The sequence below is a fragment of the Mus caroli genome, unplaced genomic scaffold (assembly GCF_978045245.1).
Source record: "Mus caroli unplaced genomic scaffold, Mus_caroli_1 scaffold_1, whole genome shotgun sequence".
Taxonomy (NCBI): Eukaryota; Metazoa; Chordata; class Mammalia; order Rodentia; family Muridae; genus Mus; species Mus caroli.
The window spans coordinates 40,774,095-40,790,673 of record NW_028227256.1 but is presented as its reverse complement, the minus strand read 5'-3'; the positions used below and the strand labels follow the sequence as shown (position 1 = coordinate 40,790,673).

The 16,579-nt window shown below is 42.1% G+C and overlaps 1 protein-coding gene across 5 annotated transcripts in view; it reads left to right on the top strand.

Annotated features, from left to right (window-relative positions):
• Nucleotides 1-16,579, top strand: part of Uxs1 (UDP-glucuronate decarboxylase 1) — an 84,573-nt gene that overhangs the window by 60,734 nt on the left and 7,260 nt on the right. For all 5 annotated transcript variants that reach the window (XM_021166509.3, XM_021166421.3, XM_085836887.1 and 2 more), the window contains exons 10-11: nucleotides 9,175-9,294; nucleotides 13,643-13,686. In XM_021166509.3, coding sequence (XP_021022168.1) covers nucleotides 9,175-9,294; nucleotides 13,643-13,686 — 164 coding nt within the window. The remainder of the gene's footprint in view (nucleotides 1-9,174; nucleotides 9,295-13,642; nucleotides 13,687-16,579) is intronic.

Here is a 16,579-nt window from a genome sequence, read left to right as displayed (position 1 = left end):
AAAAGAAGCAATGGGATATCTGATGCCACCTTACCCTTGTGGGTGGTACACTAGTCCCAACCATTGCTCTGCCTCAAGCCTGTGATTAATCTTCCCCAGAGTGCTGTGGGATTCCACCATATAGTTCTGTCGTTCTGGTGGGGGACAGATACTGAGAAACATTGTACACGATCACTGTTTTTTAGATTGAAAATAATTTTTTAAACAATATATTCTGATCATAGCTTCTCCTCCTCCAAATCTTCCCAGGTCTTCCCTATTTACTCAGTTCGAGGCCTTCTTTTTCTCATTAGAAAACAAAACATAACAAAACAGCCAGGTTTTTAAAAAAGAAAAATAACAAAGTGAAAGCACAAGAAACACATATCCACACATGTACACACACATATCCACACATACATATATACACACTCATACACACACGTACACACATACATATATATATATATATATATATATATATATATATATATATACACACACTCATACACACACGTACACACACATATCCACACATACATATATACACATTCATACACACACGTACATACACAAATACATGCACACATACATGCATACACACACACAGAAAACAATATCAACACAAAATTGAAAACCATAATGCACAAGCAGAAGACTAGTAAGCCCCATGCCTAGACAAGCAATATGAAACAAAAGTCTACAAAAGTCCCACCGAGTCATAAGTCTTAGAACATTGAGTATAGGGCTGGCGAGATGGCTCAGTGGTTAAGAGCACTGACTGCTCTTCCAAAGGTCCTGAGTTCAAATGTCAGCAACCACATGGTGGCTCACAACCATCTATACTGAGATCTGACGCTCTCTTCTGGTGCACCTGAAGTCAGCTACAGTGTATTATTGTAAAAATTCAATTCCCAACAACCACTTGAAGGTTCACAACCATCTGTACAGCTACAGTGTACTCACATACATAAAATAAATAAATCTTAAAAAAAAAAAGGAAGAAAGAAGAGAAAATTAAGTATAACTGGAGACTGCTGGGTGAACCTGGAGTGTTCCCAGATATGCCCATGAGCTTGTACTCTCTGCATGGGGGTTCATACCATCTTTCTCCTCTGAACTTTTCATTGGTTTTATGCTGACCTAACTCAGAGATGCTGAGATGTTCTTGTTCTCAGTGCTCAGAGACTTGGGTGACTGACTCAGGGTTCCTGTGAAGGACTGAGCACACAGTGACATGAAGCTATGGCTAAGAATGAGTCACTAGTTCTGTGAATGTTGGCCTTTTGCATGCTGAGTCCCTGCACCACAGCATGATGGAAACTGCAGTGTACGGTGGCAGGGCTGGGCCATGCAGATTGATGTCACATGATCTATAACATATGGATGTGCTTAGATCCTTCAGAGATTGGCTCTGCTTTCAATACGATACAGCCCTAGTGGGCACTTTCCTAATTTTCATCCAGTCCCTTTTTTCCAAGCTTGGTATGGAAACTAGCCCAGCTGCCACCAAATAGCTTGTTGGTGCCTCTCGTCTACACCTTTACTATCCCACTGTGAGGGTTGAGGATGCATGTCATGAGCTGTACACGTTAAACCAGCGTTGCCTTTGTGTCAGGGCAAAGGGTTGCTGACACTGAAGAAAGAGCTGGGCATACTAATTCCAGAAGGTGCCAGTGTTTTTTTTTTTTTTTTTTTTTTTTTTTAATATTTTTATTACATAATTTCCTCAATTACATTTCCAATACTATCCCAAAAGTCCCCCATAGCGCCCCCCACTTCCCTACCCACCCATTCCCATTCTTTTGGCCCTGGCATTCCCCTATATTGGGGCATATAAAGTTTGCAAGTCCAATGGGCCTCTCTTTCCATTGATGGCCGACTAGACCATCTTTCGATACATATGCAGCTAGAGACAAGAGCTCCAGGGTTCCGGTTAGTACATCATGTTGTTCCAACAATAGGGTTGCAGATCCCTTTAGCTCCTTGGGTACTTTCTCTAGCTTCTCCATTGGGAGCCCTGTGATACATCCAATAGCTGACTGTGAACATCCACTCCTGTGTTTGCTAGGCCCCGGCATCGTCTCACAAGAAACAGCTATATTTGGGTCCTTTCAGCAAGATCTTGCTAGTGTATGCAATGGTGTCAGCGTTTAGAAGCTGATTATGGGACGGATCCCTGGATACAGCAGTCTCTAAATGGTCCATCCTTTCATCACAGCTACGAACTTTGTCTCTGTAGCTCCTTCCCTGGGTGTTTTGTTCCCAATTCTAAGAAGGTGCACAGTGTCCACACTTTGGTCTTCATTCTTCTTGAGTTTCATGCGTTTAGCAAATTGTATCTTATATCTTGGGTATCCTAAGTTTTGGGCTAATATCCACTTATCAATGAATACATATTGTGTGAGTTCTTTTGTGATTGTGTTACTTCACTCAAGATGATGCCCTCCAGGTCCATCCATTTGGCTAGGAATTTCATAAATTCATTCTTTTTAATAGCTGAGTAGTACTCCATTGTGTAAATGTACCATAATTTCTGTATCCATTCCTCTGTTGAGGGACATCTGGGTTCTTTCCAGCTTCTGGCTATTATAAATAGGGCTGCTATGAACATAGTGGAGCATGTGTCCTTTTTACCGGTTGGGACATCTTCTGGATATATGCCCAGGAGAGGTATTGCTGGATCCTCCGGTAGTACTATGTCCAATTTTCTGAGGAACCGCCAGACTGATTTCCAGAGTGGTTGTACAAGCTTGCAATCCCACCAACAATGGAGGAGTGTTCCTCTTTCTCCACATCCTCGCCAGCATCTGCTGTCACCTGAATTTTTGATCTTAGCCATTCTGACTGGTGTGAGGTGGAATCTCAGGGTTGTTTTGATTTGCATTTCCCTGATGATTAAGGATGTTGAACATTTTTTCAGGTGCTTCTCTGCCATTCGGTATTCCTCAGGTGAGAATTCTTTGTTCAGTTCTGAGCCCCATTTTTTAATGGGGTTATTTGACTTTCTGGAGTCCACCTTCTTGAGTTCTTTATATATATTGGATATTAGTCCCTTATCTGATTTAGGATAGGTGAAGATCCTTTCCCAATCTGTTGGTGGTTTTTTTGTCTTATTGATGGTGTCTTTAGCCTTGCAGAAGCTTTGTAGTTTCATGAGGTCCCACTTGTCAATTCTCGATCTTACAGCACAAGCCATTACTGTTCTATTCAGGAATTTTTCCCCTGTGCCCATATCTTCAAGGCTTTTCCCCACTTTCTCCTCTATAAGTTTCAGTGTCTCTGGTTTTATGTGAAGTTCCTTGATCCACTTAGACTTGACCTTAGTACAAGGAGATAGGAATGGATCGATTCGCATTCTTCTACATGTTAACAACCAGTTGTGCCAGCACCATTTGTTGAAAATGCTGTCTTTCTTCCACTGGATGTTTTTAGCTCCCTTGTCGAAGATCAAGTGACCATAGGTGTGTGGGTTCATTTCTGGGTCTTCAATTCTATTCCATTGGTCTATTTGTCTGTCACTATACCAGTACCATGCAGTTTTTATCACAATTGCTCTGTAGTAGAGCTTTAGGTCCGGCATGGTGATTCCACCAGAGGTTCTTTTATCCTTGAGAAGAGTTTTTGCTATCCTAGGTTTTTTGTTATTCCAGATGAATTTGCAGATTGCACTTTCTAATTCGTTGAAGAATTGATTTGGAATTTTGATGGGGATTGCATTGAATCTGTAGATTGCTTTTGGCAAGATAGCCATTTTTACAATGTTGATCCTGCCAATCCATGAGCATGGGAGATCTTTCCATCTTCTGAGATCTTCTTTAATTTCTTTCTTCAGAGACTTGAAGTTTTTATTATACAGATCTTTCACTTCCTTAGTTAGAGTCACGCCAAGATATTTTATATTATTTGTGACTATTGAGAAGGGTGTTGTTTCCCTAATTTCTTTCTCAGCCTGTTTATTTTTTGTGTAGAGAAAGGCCATTGATTTGTTTGAGTTAATTTTATATCCAGCTACTTCACCGAAGCTGTTTATCAGGCTTAGGAGTTCTCTGGTGGAATTTTTAGGGTCACTTATATATACTATCATATCATCTGCAAAAAGTGATATTTTGACTTCATCTTTTCCAATTTGTATCCCTTTGATCTCCTTTTGTTGTCGAATTGCTCTGGCTAGGACTTCAAGTACAATGTTGAATAGGTATGGAGAGAGTGGACAGCCTTGTCTAGTCCCTGATTTTAGAGGGATTGCTTCAAGCTTCTCACCATTTACTTTGATGTTGGCTACTGGTTTGCTGTAGATTGCTTTTATCATGTTTAGGTATGGGCCTTGAATTCCTGATCTTTCCAAGACTTTTATCATGAATGGGTGTTGGATCTTGTCAAATGCTTTTTCCGCATCTAAGGAGATGACCATGTGGTTTTTATCTTTGAGTTTGTTTATATACTGGATTACGTTGATGGATTTCCGTATATTGAACCATCCCTGCATCCCTGGGATGAAACCTACTTGGTCAGGATGGATGATTGTTTTGATGTGTTCTTGGATTCGGTTAGCAAGAACTTTATTGAGGATTTTTGCATCAATATTCATAAGGGATATTGGTCTGAAGTTTTCTATCTTTGTTGGGTCTTTTTGTGGTTTAGGTATCAGAGTAATTGTGGCTTCATAGAATGAGTTGGGTAGAGTACCTTCTGTTTCTATTTTGTGGAATAGTTTGTGAAGAACTGGGATTAGATCTTCTTTGAAGGTCTGATAGAACTCTGCACTAAACCCATCTGGTCCTGGGCTTTTTTTAGTTGGGAGACTGTTAATGACTGCTTCTATTTCTTTGGGGGATATAGGGCTGTTTAGATCATTAACCTGATCTTGATTCAACTTTGGTACCTGGTATCTGTCTAGGAACTTGTCCATTTCATCCAGGTTCTCCAGTTTTGTTGAGTATAGCCTTTGGTAGAAGGATCTGATGGTGTTTTGGATGTCTTCAGGATCTGTTGTTATGTCTCCTTTTTCATTTCTGATTTTGTTAATTAGGATGCTTTCCCTGTGCCCTCTAGTGAGTCTGGCTAAGGGTTTATCTATCTTGTTGATTTTCTCAAAGAACCAGCTCCTTGATTGGTTGATTCTTTGAATAGTTTTTCTTGTTTCCACTTGGTTGATTTCACCCCTGAGTTTGATTATTTCCTGCCGTCTACTCCTCTTGGGTGAATTTGCTTCCTTTTGTTCTAGTGCTTTTAGGTGTGTTGTCAAGCTGCTAATGTGTGCTCTCTCTAGTTTCCTTTTGGAGGCACTCAGAGCTATGAGTTTTCCTCTTAAAAATGCTTTCATTGCGTCCCATAAGTTTGGGTATGTTGTGGCTTCATTTTCATTGAACTCTAAAAAGTCCTTAATTTCTTTCTTTATTCCTTCCTTGACCAAGGTATCATTGAGAAGAGTGTTGTTCAGTTTCCACGTGAAGGTTGGCTTTCTATTATTTATTTTGTTATTGAAGATCAGCCTTAGTCTATAGTGATCTGATAGGATGCATGGGACAATTTCAATATTTTTATATCTGTTGAGGCCTGTTTTGTGACCAATTATGTGGTCAATTTTGGAGAAGGTACCATGAGGTGCTGAGAAGAAGGTATATCCTTTTGTTTTAGGATAGAATGTTCTGTAGATATCTGCCAGATCCATTTGATTCATAATTTCTCTTAGTTTCACTGTGTCCCTGTTTAGTTTCTGTTTCCATGATCTGTCCATTGGTGAAAGTGGTGTGTTGAAGTCTCCCACTATTATTGTATGAGGTGCAATGTGTGCTTTGAGATTTACTAAAGTTTCTTTAATGAATGTGGCTGCCTTTGTATTTGGAGCATAGATATTCAGGATTGATAGTTCCTCTTGGAGGATTTTACCTTTGATGAGTATGAAGTGTCCCTCCCTGTCTTTTTTAATGACTTTGGGTTGGAAGTCAATCTTATCAGATATTAGAATGGCTACTCCAGCTTGTTTCTTCATGCCATTTGCTTGGAGAATTGTTTTCCAGCCTTTCATTCTGAGGTAGTGTCTATCCTTTTCTCTGAGATGAGTTTCCTGTAAGCAGCAAAATGTTGGGTCTTGTTTGTGTAGCCAGTTTGTTAGTCTATGTCTTTTTATCGGGGAGTTGAGTCCATTGATATTAAGAGATATTAAGGAAAAGAAATTGGTGTTTCCTGTTATTTTTGATGTTAAAGTTGGCATTTTGTTCTTGTGGCTGTCTTCTTTTAGGTTTGTTGAGGGATTACCTTCTTGTTGATTCTAGGGCGTGGTTCCTGTCCTTGTATTGGTTTTTTTCTGTTATTATCCTTTGAAGGGCTGGATTCGTGGAGAGATAATGTGTGAATTTGGTTTTGTCGTGGAATACTTTGGTTTCTCCATCTATGTTAATTGAGAGTTTGGCTGGGTATAGTAGCCTGGGCTGGAATTTGTGTTCTTTTAGTGTCTGTATAACATCTGTCCAGGATCTTCTGGCTTTCATAGTCTCTGGTGAAAAATCTGGTGTAATTCTGATAGGCTTGCCTTTATATGTTACTTGGCCTTTTTCTCTTACTGCTTTTAGTATTCTATCTTTATTTAGAGCATTTGTTGCTCTGATTATTATGTGTCGGGAGGTATTTCTTTTCTGATCCAGTCTATTTGGAGTTCTGTAGGCTTCTTGTATGTTCATGGGCATCTCTTTCTTTAGATTTGGGAAGTTTTCTTCTATAATTTTGTTGAAGATGTTTGCTGGTCCTTTGAGTTGAAAATCTTCATTCTCATCCACTCCTATTATCCGTAGGTTTGGTCTTCTCATTATGTCCTGTATTTCTTGGATGTTTTGAGTTAGGATCTTTTTGCATTTTCCATTTTCCTTGATTGTTGTGCCGATGTTCTCTATGGAATCTTCTGCACCTGAGATTCTCTCTTCCATCTCTTGTATTCTGTTGCTGATGCTTGCATCTATGGTTCCAGATTTCTTTCCTAGGGTTTCTATCTCCAGTGTTGCCTCATTTTGGGTTTTCTTTATTGTGTCTACTTCCCTTTTTAGGTCTAGTATGGTTTTGTTCATTTCCATCATCTGTTTGGATGTGTTTTCCTGTTTTTCTGTAAGGACTTCTACCTGTTTGATTATGTTATCATGTTTTTCTTTAAGGATTTGTAACTCTTTAGCAGTGTTCTCCTGCAATTCTTTAAGGGATTTTTGTGCTTCCTCTTTATTGTCTTCTTCCTTTTTAGCAGTGTTCTCCTGCATTTCTTTAAGTGTGTTATTAACGTCCTTCTTGAAGTCCTCTATCATCATCAGGAGATATGCTTTTAAATCCGTGTCTAGCTTTTCCGGTGTGTTGGGGTGCCCTGGACTGGGTGAAGTGGGGGTGCTGGGTTCTGATGATGGTGACTGGTCTTGGTTTCTGTTAGTAAGATTATTACGTTTACCTTTCGCCATCTGGTAATCTCTGGGGTTAGTTGTTATCGTTGTCACTATTTAAAGATTGGAGCAGAAGCTTTGTTCCACTCACCAGCAGTCCCAAAATCCTGCGGCGGGGGTCGTGGGTAGCTGGCGGGTGTCAGGCAACCCTGCTCTCCCGCTACCCTGGCGCTGATCCGGCTGGGTGAGGCCTGTGGCCCTACTCAGGCTGGTTTCTGCTTCCCTAACTAATGCAGTCTCAGGTCCCGCGCAATTGGATTGGAGCAGAAGCTGTGCTCCCCTCACCAGAAGTCTTAAGATCCTGTGGCGGGTGTTGTGGGCAGTTGGCGAGTGTCAGCAGACCCTGCGCCCCAGCTGCTCAGGTGCTTTTCTGACCGGAAGAGGCTTGTGGCCCTGTGTGGGCCGGATTTCTCTCTCCCCAACCAGAGCAGTCTCAGGTCCCGCGTGATTGGACTGGAGCAGAAGCTGTGTTCCACTCACCAGCAGTCCCAAAATCCTGCGGCGGGGGTCGTGGGTAGCTGGCGGGTGTCAGGCAACCCTGCGCTCCCGCTACCCTGGCGCTGATCCGGCCGGGTGAGGCCTGTGGCCCTACTCAGGCTGGTTTCTGCTTCCCTAACTAATGCAGTCTCAGGTCCCGCGCAATTGGATTGGAGCAGAAGCTGTGCTCCCCTCACCAGAAGTCTTAAGATCCTGTGGTGCCAGTGTTTATATACACACTCATCTCAGCTGAAAGATTCAGGTTTATGTCTTTCCATGTAGCTAATCTTGGTTTGATATCTGGGCTCGAGAGTGTCCATTGGGAAGCCATGAGATTGCTGTGGGCAGAGGTAGGAGCAGTAGCTGCAGCTACTTCAGGAGTTCATGTGGCCTCTCAATTTTCAGTTCATTCCAGTTAGCTTGCTTAATGGTTTCGGGTCCAAATAGAGAAATCAGCAAGCTTGCCTGTTTATACGTTACGCAGTCAATGTTTACAGACGTCAGTTTATAATAAGGCCATGCTTCGGAATGTTGTTCCTGAGAAAGGGGAGAACAAGAGGGTACAAGCATCTGATTTGAGCTTCCCTCTGCTGGGCATGCCTGTTGGAGTATTGTAAATTTTCTGAAGGTTTTCAGTCTCTTCAGAGAATAAAACCATATTCATCCTCTTCTGAGTCTTTATTTGTTTCATCAATTAAATGCAAATGGAACCTTTTGAGTTATCTTCTATTGAGAGCTGCATCTCTGCTCTTCCCTCTGTTCTCCTCTTTAATACATTATTCCTTCCCATCCCCCAGGGGATGGGTTCTAAGATTTATGGTGGATTCTTGGAACCACAGACAAGTCTGTGCTGTTTAATGCCATTTTCACCTTAACCAGACCTTTGGCATGCATCATGGCTGTAACTTGAAGTGCATAACAAGCATATATCTGTTTTCTGTCACCAATTTCTCAGATAGAAGATTCTCTAATAACTCTTAGAGCATGGCCACACATGGGAAAATAGGCACCTGAAACAATTTATATAAGCAGTTTACCCTCACACTGTCTTACAGCTTCCCCCACCAGAGTGCCCGTACTACTGGCCTTTCCAGAGTGAAATCGGAGGCAGCTTTGGCTTTGATGTAGCTCTGCATCACCAAGTTGCTTTATGATGAGCACATTACAGAATCAGAACAGAAGTCTTGTCTTTTGAAAGAGGAAAGAAGCCTGGTCTCCATCCTTGCAAGACACTAGAAATGCAGAAGAGCGCTGCACTGCAGAGAAGCGCACCTCATATTCTTCCTCTCTGTTCTAGGAAGGTGTGGAAGTACGGGTGGCAAGGATCTTCAACACCTTTGGGCCGAGAATGCACATGAATGATGGGCGAGTGGTCAGCAACTTCATCTTACAAGCACTACAAGGGGAGCCACTCACAGTGAGTACTGCCCAGAGGCAGCCTGTAACCTTTCTTCACACCAGTAAACAAAAGGTGACTTGCTTCAGGGCCTTGATGTTTTCCAGTTGATATATCATTTCCATGTGTATCTCTCTGCTACCTTCATGAAAGGAAGAGAAGCATGTGGGTGGAACACAGTGCGGGGATAGCCTTACAGTGAACCTTGGGTCCTGTCTCATTCACCTTGGACAGGGACTGCTTGTGCCAGCTGGCCTGCTTGAACATTCCCCGTGGATCCCTATGGCCCAAGCTTGCTTTCCTCTCCTAAGTGCTACCTTGCTGCCCCTTGATGGAGGCTCTATGGTCATACCTGGCTTGTCTTTCCATATCATTTATGGACTCCACCAGCTCTTCCTGGTGGCCTGGCTCTGGACCCACCCTGCCACCATAGTGTCCTATCTTTGTAGTCCCATTCTTGTTCTTTAGCTATGTTCTTTCAGCTTATCCTAGAGCCAACCTTCTGAAGAGGAGAAACCCAAAGATCCTCATCTCAGGGACAGCATATGCCACACACCTTTCCCTAGGTCCCTATCCAACCCACTCCTGACTCCTTCAGCTCCTGTCTTGCATGTTCTGGGAGTGTTTCCTGGGCATTTTCCCCATTCTCTGTAGACAGTACTAACTGGACCACTCTCTATGAAGGCACCATTGCACTCCACTAATTATGCAGTTTTGTTTTCATTTCACTTGGAACCAGTGCAATACTAAATTTCCAGGTCCCCAACACAACATTAACTCTGGAAACAAGGACCTTTGTTCCTTTGATTCATAGTTGTTAATCTGGCCCCAGCACATAGGCAATATAAGATAAATCTTGGTTGAATTTATGGTCAGGTAATGTGGTGGCTGCTTTTTTGTTGCAGTAAGTGAAAAGTGACTTATAGGTTAGCCACAGAGGCCAGGGGTCTTAGTTGTAACTGCTAGGTAAACCTGTCTTTCATATCCTCTCGTGCTTCATCTGGCTTCTACCCACAGATTTCCCAGATACTTTTAGCCAGCTCAAAGTAAAAGTGTTGGAAATACGGTTCCTGTGATAACATGGACAGATGTTGGTTTCCTTTATGGAGAATGTTCATGATTTATATGCAAATTCTAAACCATTTTACAAAAGGGACGTTGCCATCCTGGAGTTTGGTATCTGTGGAGTGCTTTGGAACCAATCCCCAAGGAAACTGAGGGCTAACTATATTTGGGGTTCAGATGATCTCTATTGGGGAGGGAGATATTCCTGATGGCTTTTCAGCCACCATGCACAGTGACTTACCCAGGGTCAGAGCTACCTTGTTTGCAGAGAAAACTGTTAACAGCTTTTGAAGAAAAAGCTTTTCAATTTATTGCCTCCTTGGCTGTTTCAAGGGCCCCATATTAAGAAGGAAGGCAAGTCCGCTGGCAGCCTTAAGAATGCACAAATTGTTGGCACAGGTCATGTCTCATGTGTTGTCTTCAGGCCCAGCATGACTCTCCCAGAGATGTAAGGAGAGATCACTGGTGCCATCCAAAAGCCTTTAATCCAGAGCCTGTCAGACATCCCTCTTTCCTAGCCACCCAGGCAGAAGGCCCATGGAGGCATTTAGAGTGTTTTAGTGTTTTTTAAATTTGTTTGTTCCAAAGAATTGTATTGCCCATCAAAGACCTGATGAATTGCTTGTGCTTTTTCTCTTGGGTTAAAATATCATCTTTCCCTTGTCAGGTGGTTCTGTCTAGAAGTCAGCAGGGTGGAGTGGGGAGAAGTGTGCTGGAGACCGAGCACAACTTTGAGCATAGAGGGCAAGTGGAAACTCACAGCCAAGGAGCAGAATGGGAGGCAGTGGATAGAAAAAACAAAGAGGAAGAAACATTTGGGAAAGAGGGCCCTGATGGGACTGACCTAACAGGATTCTTGCTGAAGGAGGCCAAATGGGCCCACAGCTTTGAAGGCTTGGAAAGAGATGAGAAACAGAGGCAGGTATGAGGGTCGGATTCACTAAACAGGGCTTTTTGTTGACTTCTGTGAGAAATATCCAACTAGGACAAGAGACTGACTTGGTTTAGCAGAGGCTGTTATAGCTTAAGTACTTAATGCACACTGTAGAAGGCAGTGCCGTGCATTCAGACAGTTCCCATTGGTATTCCTGCTGCCCCCTCCTCCCTGGACATCTTGGTGACTCCTAGGTTACCATATTGCTGTGACCTGAACATATGCAGCACTTAATCCCCTGAGAGCAACTTTGAGTCTCCAGAATCTCCTTAAATCTCTCTCATCTTGTAAAATGCAGCTAGAGGGACCATATAGACACCAGAGTGTGATGCTGTACAGACTCAAGAGTATAGATGAGCACCTACTCTGCCTGGCCTGTGGACAAGAAGTAGCTTCTGCCCCTCAGGCAGGCAGGCAGGCAGGCAGGTCTGTGAACCAAGAGGGCACATTCACTCTCATCATCAAGGCAGTAAGTAAGCACATCAAGGCTCTGTCCTCATTGCTCCTTTGCTGAGATTTGCTCCTGCAGTTTCTGTATCCTGTCAGCAGACATCTCCATATGTAGTACTGTTCAGCCTTTTCTCGTGGGCCTTCCAATCTCAAGTAGAACCTAAAAACATAGATCTCTGAGCTAGGCATGCATGGTCAGTATTGAACAGAGCAAGCAGGATTTTAAATTTCGTCAAGACAGCATGACAGTCTGGGTGAATTCTCAGTCTTGAACCGAGATCTTGCAGATCCGAAGTGAAATATCTGTGATAGTAAACCTAAACTCTCTCTGAGTGTGTACTACATAGATCTGAGCCTTGGCTATATCTCAGAATCATTCCAGGAGCTTGAAGGTGGTAAGCTTTGTCCCCCCCACATCAACTAAATCCAGCTGTGGCTGGTACTCAGGAATTGGTATTTTTAGGGCAATAGAGATACAACTGTATAGCCATAGACTGAACTGTTATGCAGACAGACCTAGTCAGATAGGAAGGGTTGGTAGTCTCACAAGAAATAGTTTATCCTACTCACTAGGACCACCTGCTTCCCATTATAAATTGATTTTAACTGCTGATTCCTGTCATGGTGGAATTTTTATGAGTGTTCGGGTCCTCTGACTCAGTTCTTGGTTTAGAGGAACCAAGGCTGCTGTAGATCTGTCATCCTATCAGTCATCTAGAGGATCTTAGCTTGATCTTAGCTATATGTTGGAAGTCCCTCAGAGCCAGCTATATAAATATGAACAAGTCTGGCGCACAGTTTACCAGCCTATCTAGGCAGAATTCTATCACTTATAAAAGTCATCCATGTTGGAGAGCTTCCACTGAATATTCTTCACATTATTCTGTGTGTAAGGTCTGTCTATTGCACAAATAGAGTCCAGGATTGCAGTTCCCAGGGTCTTACATACCTAACAAACAGTAAGACATGGATAGAAGCCAGTTCTTGGACACAGTCTTTTGAAGAAAAACTTGATATATGTGTACACACTCATAGTAAGTATCAGTGCTGAAGTACAGAATATAAGATGTGCTCAAAATGTTCTCATTTTCCTTAATAATTTAATTAAAATACAATTATATCATTTCCTTCCATTCCCTTCCCTCAACCCTTCCTGTATCATCTTCCTCCAGTATTTCCCATTCCCCTTTACCCCCTTTTAAATTTATAGCTTCTTTTCCTTTGATTATGTTTATTGTTGTTATTATTATTAATTATTATTATTGCTAAACATACATTTAAATATATAAATACACCTTCTGAGTCCATTCAGTGTTGTTTATGTGTATATGATTTCAGAGCTGACTGATCACTTGGTATTGTGTGACTAATTAAGGGGGCCATCCCTGGGAAGACTAATTGTCTCTCTCTGAGTAGTTGTTAGTTACCTGCCGTTCTTTTTCTAGGTTTGAAGCCTTATTAACATGTTGTCACTGGATCTTGTTCAGCAGCCACACTGTTGCAGTACTATGGGTGTATCTTCTTGTCATTTCTTGGAGACACAGTCTCATCTCACAGCAGATTTCCTCTGGCTCTCAGAAGTCTGCCATCCTCTTGTCCATAATGTTCCCTGAGCCTTGGGTAGAGAAGTTGTGCTGTAGATGTATGGTGAGGGTGAGCACTCCATGATCAGTTCTCTGTATTTTGGCCACTTGTGGTTTTCTGGGATAGATTCTGTCTGATGCAATGAGAAGCTCCTTTGATGAGGTATGAAAGTTAGATATACTAGGCAAAGAGGGTTTGTAAACCTTAAATTGTTGTAAGCCCATGTCAGTGCCTCTTCAAGGATTGGTTCTGAAGTCAGACCCACAGGATTCCAAGGAGCCCCACTAATAGTGCCAGGGTATTTTTTCTCAAGTCTAACTCTTGGTTTCCTTCTAGGTCTATGGCTCTGGGTCTCAGACACGGGCATTCCAGTACGTTAGGTAAGGCTCTTGCCATTGTCCTTGGTTCTGAGTAGAAGGCAGCAGTAACTGTGTATTCTACATGCTGGTTACTTCCACAGCTCACCTGTGCACTAAGCCAGTTTTAATATTTGATTGGGAACTTCTTGCTTCTCTGTTTAGAAGATAAAGTTGATTTTCATCCACTATTTCTGTGATTCCTGGCTAATCTTTTACTGCCACCTAGTGTTGCATAGATAAAAGTTATCCAGCACTGAGGGGGGCTTGAATAATTAATGCTGCAGGCCAATTAGTCACCCATCAAACCTGCAGATTCAGATGTCTGACCAATTTTTGAAAACATGGCTCTTTATCATGGAGAAGTCTTTAAGAATATAAGGTAAGCGTGTCTTAATGGTGATCCTGTCTTGAAGCTGAGGCAGGCTCATACTTTTGCTTGGTGACTTTTATTGTTGTCTTTGGAATTCTACCTAGAGTTTTGTTGGTCAACACAGTTGGTAATGATAAGCAATTACTACACTGAAGCACCTTCCACATTTACATAGCTATTACAAACTCCATGGAGATTTCCAAATCCTTTGTCATTGTAAAACCTAGTTCTGTATTTTAACACATGTACTTTTGCTCTTAAATGCAAATACCTCAAATGCATGTTGGCCAGGAAATGCCACTCCAGGTGTCTTAGAGCCTTCCAAGGGTACTGTAGAGTAAGATGTTAGCTATCAATACGGGTCTGAGCAGCTTCCAGCCTCAGCCTGAGCGACCATGTCTCATTAGATAAGGAGCTTAATAGAAGTCACTTAGAAAACTGGAAATCCTACTTTATTATTTTTTTTTTCTCGAAAGTTAAAATAACCAGAGTAGACATTTCCCTGCGCACGCCTTTAATCCCAGCACTCGGGAGGCAGAGGCAGGGGAATTTCTGAGTTCGAGGCCAGCCTGGTTTACAAAGTGAGTTCCAGGACAGCCAGGGCTATACAGAGAAACCCTGTCTCGGAAAAAAAAAAAGTACGTAAACTCTTAAATGAGATACAGAAGAAGTTGTTAAATAAATAAATAAATGCATACAACAGTCAGTGTTCATTTCCTGAAGTGAAAGTTAGCTGGTCATGTGTTGCCCAATAGGTTAGTTTATTCCAAGAGACAGTTTCACAGGGAGAAATTGTCTATCCCTCCCTCAGGACAGTTTCTGTTTTAGAGGGCAAAGCTTGGACTGTGTGCTTGGAGAAATCTACTGGGGCTCATTTCTGTAGCTGTGTATTGAACCATCTCTTCATAATAATAATAACAATGTGTTTTCATCCCATCCCCTTCACCCACCCCTCAGTCATGCACTTCCAAGGAGATGTTAATGTCTTCAAGTACAGAGATTCAGCCTTGAACTACATAATCAGGGCCCCAGGCTTTCTCATCTTCTACCACCATAAGACTGGATATAATACAAGGGGCGGGCACTGGTTAGAAACCTGTCTTCTTCCTGGTTTCAGTGGCATCTCATACAAAATTACATTTGGTGGGGGAAAAAAGGTAGATGATTAAAATACTTTAAGAATTCAGCAATGCCTATGCTGGGTACAATCCCAGCTGGAACAAAACACATGGCACCAGGCCTCCTGGCCACAGCTCACACACCTAGTGGCTATGATCTGCATGCTCACCTCCTATACCTACCTGATACCTTGGAAAGAGGATATAAGTAGTTTCCCTGTTCATAGATGTGAACTCTTTCAGCAGAGCCTTTTTCTACATTGCTGCCATTGTCTTGGTATCTGAGATCACCAGGATGTAGGCACATTGTAGGTCAGTTTCCTGATGAACACTGTTTAGTAGAGAACTGACCAAGTTTGGCTATTTTTAACATATCCCCTACCCTTTTAAAAAACTGATTTTTTTTTTTTTAACTTCACAGTAAAAGAGTACAGTGTTCAATCTGTAGTTACTGTCCTTGGTTAATTGTCCCCAGAGCCACAATTGCCTCAGCAGCACTACAGGGACCCAAGGCCTACATGGTCATCTGCATTCACATCTGGCATGACATGTCTGATACTTTCATAGCTGGGTTGTGTCCTCATTCACATAACAAAGGCATGTTATATATTTCTTAAAAGTCACTTTGTCAAAATGACACTTTTAAAGAGCTTCAGGCTGAATGAGTATGACTTACACAATTTTGACTTTAAAAGTTGCCAACCTGTTACATACAAGGTGTATGGCCCTCCCTCCTCTCCCAAAGAGGATGACTGCTTAAGAAACAGCCATCTTCTAACGCCACGTGACCCTACCCTATTAGCATTAAGAGGCATTTCGGTGCTACTGAATGGCAGCTTTTAATGTCTCCTTACAGACACACAGAAGAATGTGCCGTGGATTCAATGACTATGCCATGGTGATGAAGTGACTTTTTGCCAGTTTCTCTTTTAAAAAAAATCACTAAAGATCAATGGTGGTTTGCGTTTGCACTTGATCTGTGAGAACAGAACATTAAGCATATTCATATAAAACTAAGATGGTTGAAAACTGAAAAGCAGAAGTAACCTTACTAAGTGACACATCAAAAAGAAAAAAAAAAGGTTTTTCCAATTAAAAGAAAAACAAAACACTCTTGGGTTTTCTTTTGGAAGCCAATCATAAGCCATAGTGGCCTTCGCCTTGTGGTAAAGCTGGAGGAAGAGGGAGAGGTTTCCAAGTGGACTTCATTCAGAACCATAGCTGCTGGACATGGGCGTAGAGCAAGCGCTCACATTCCCAATGAGGTGTCATTTTTACGAAGTAACTTTTCTTTAACAGAGCTACACTTTAACGCTTCTGAAACTAAGAACCAATCCTTGGTAAGCGGAAGTTTGCTTACTTCTCTTCACCCTCATGGCTCAGCTGATCACAACTCATCTGAAACATCCCGATGCCCTGACAGCTT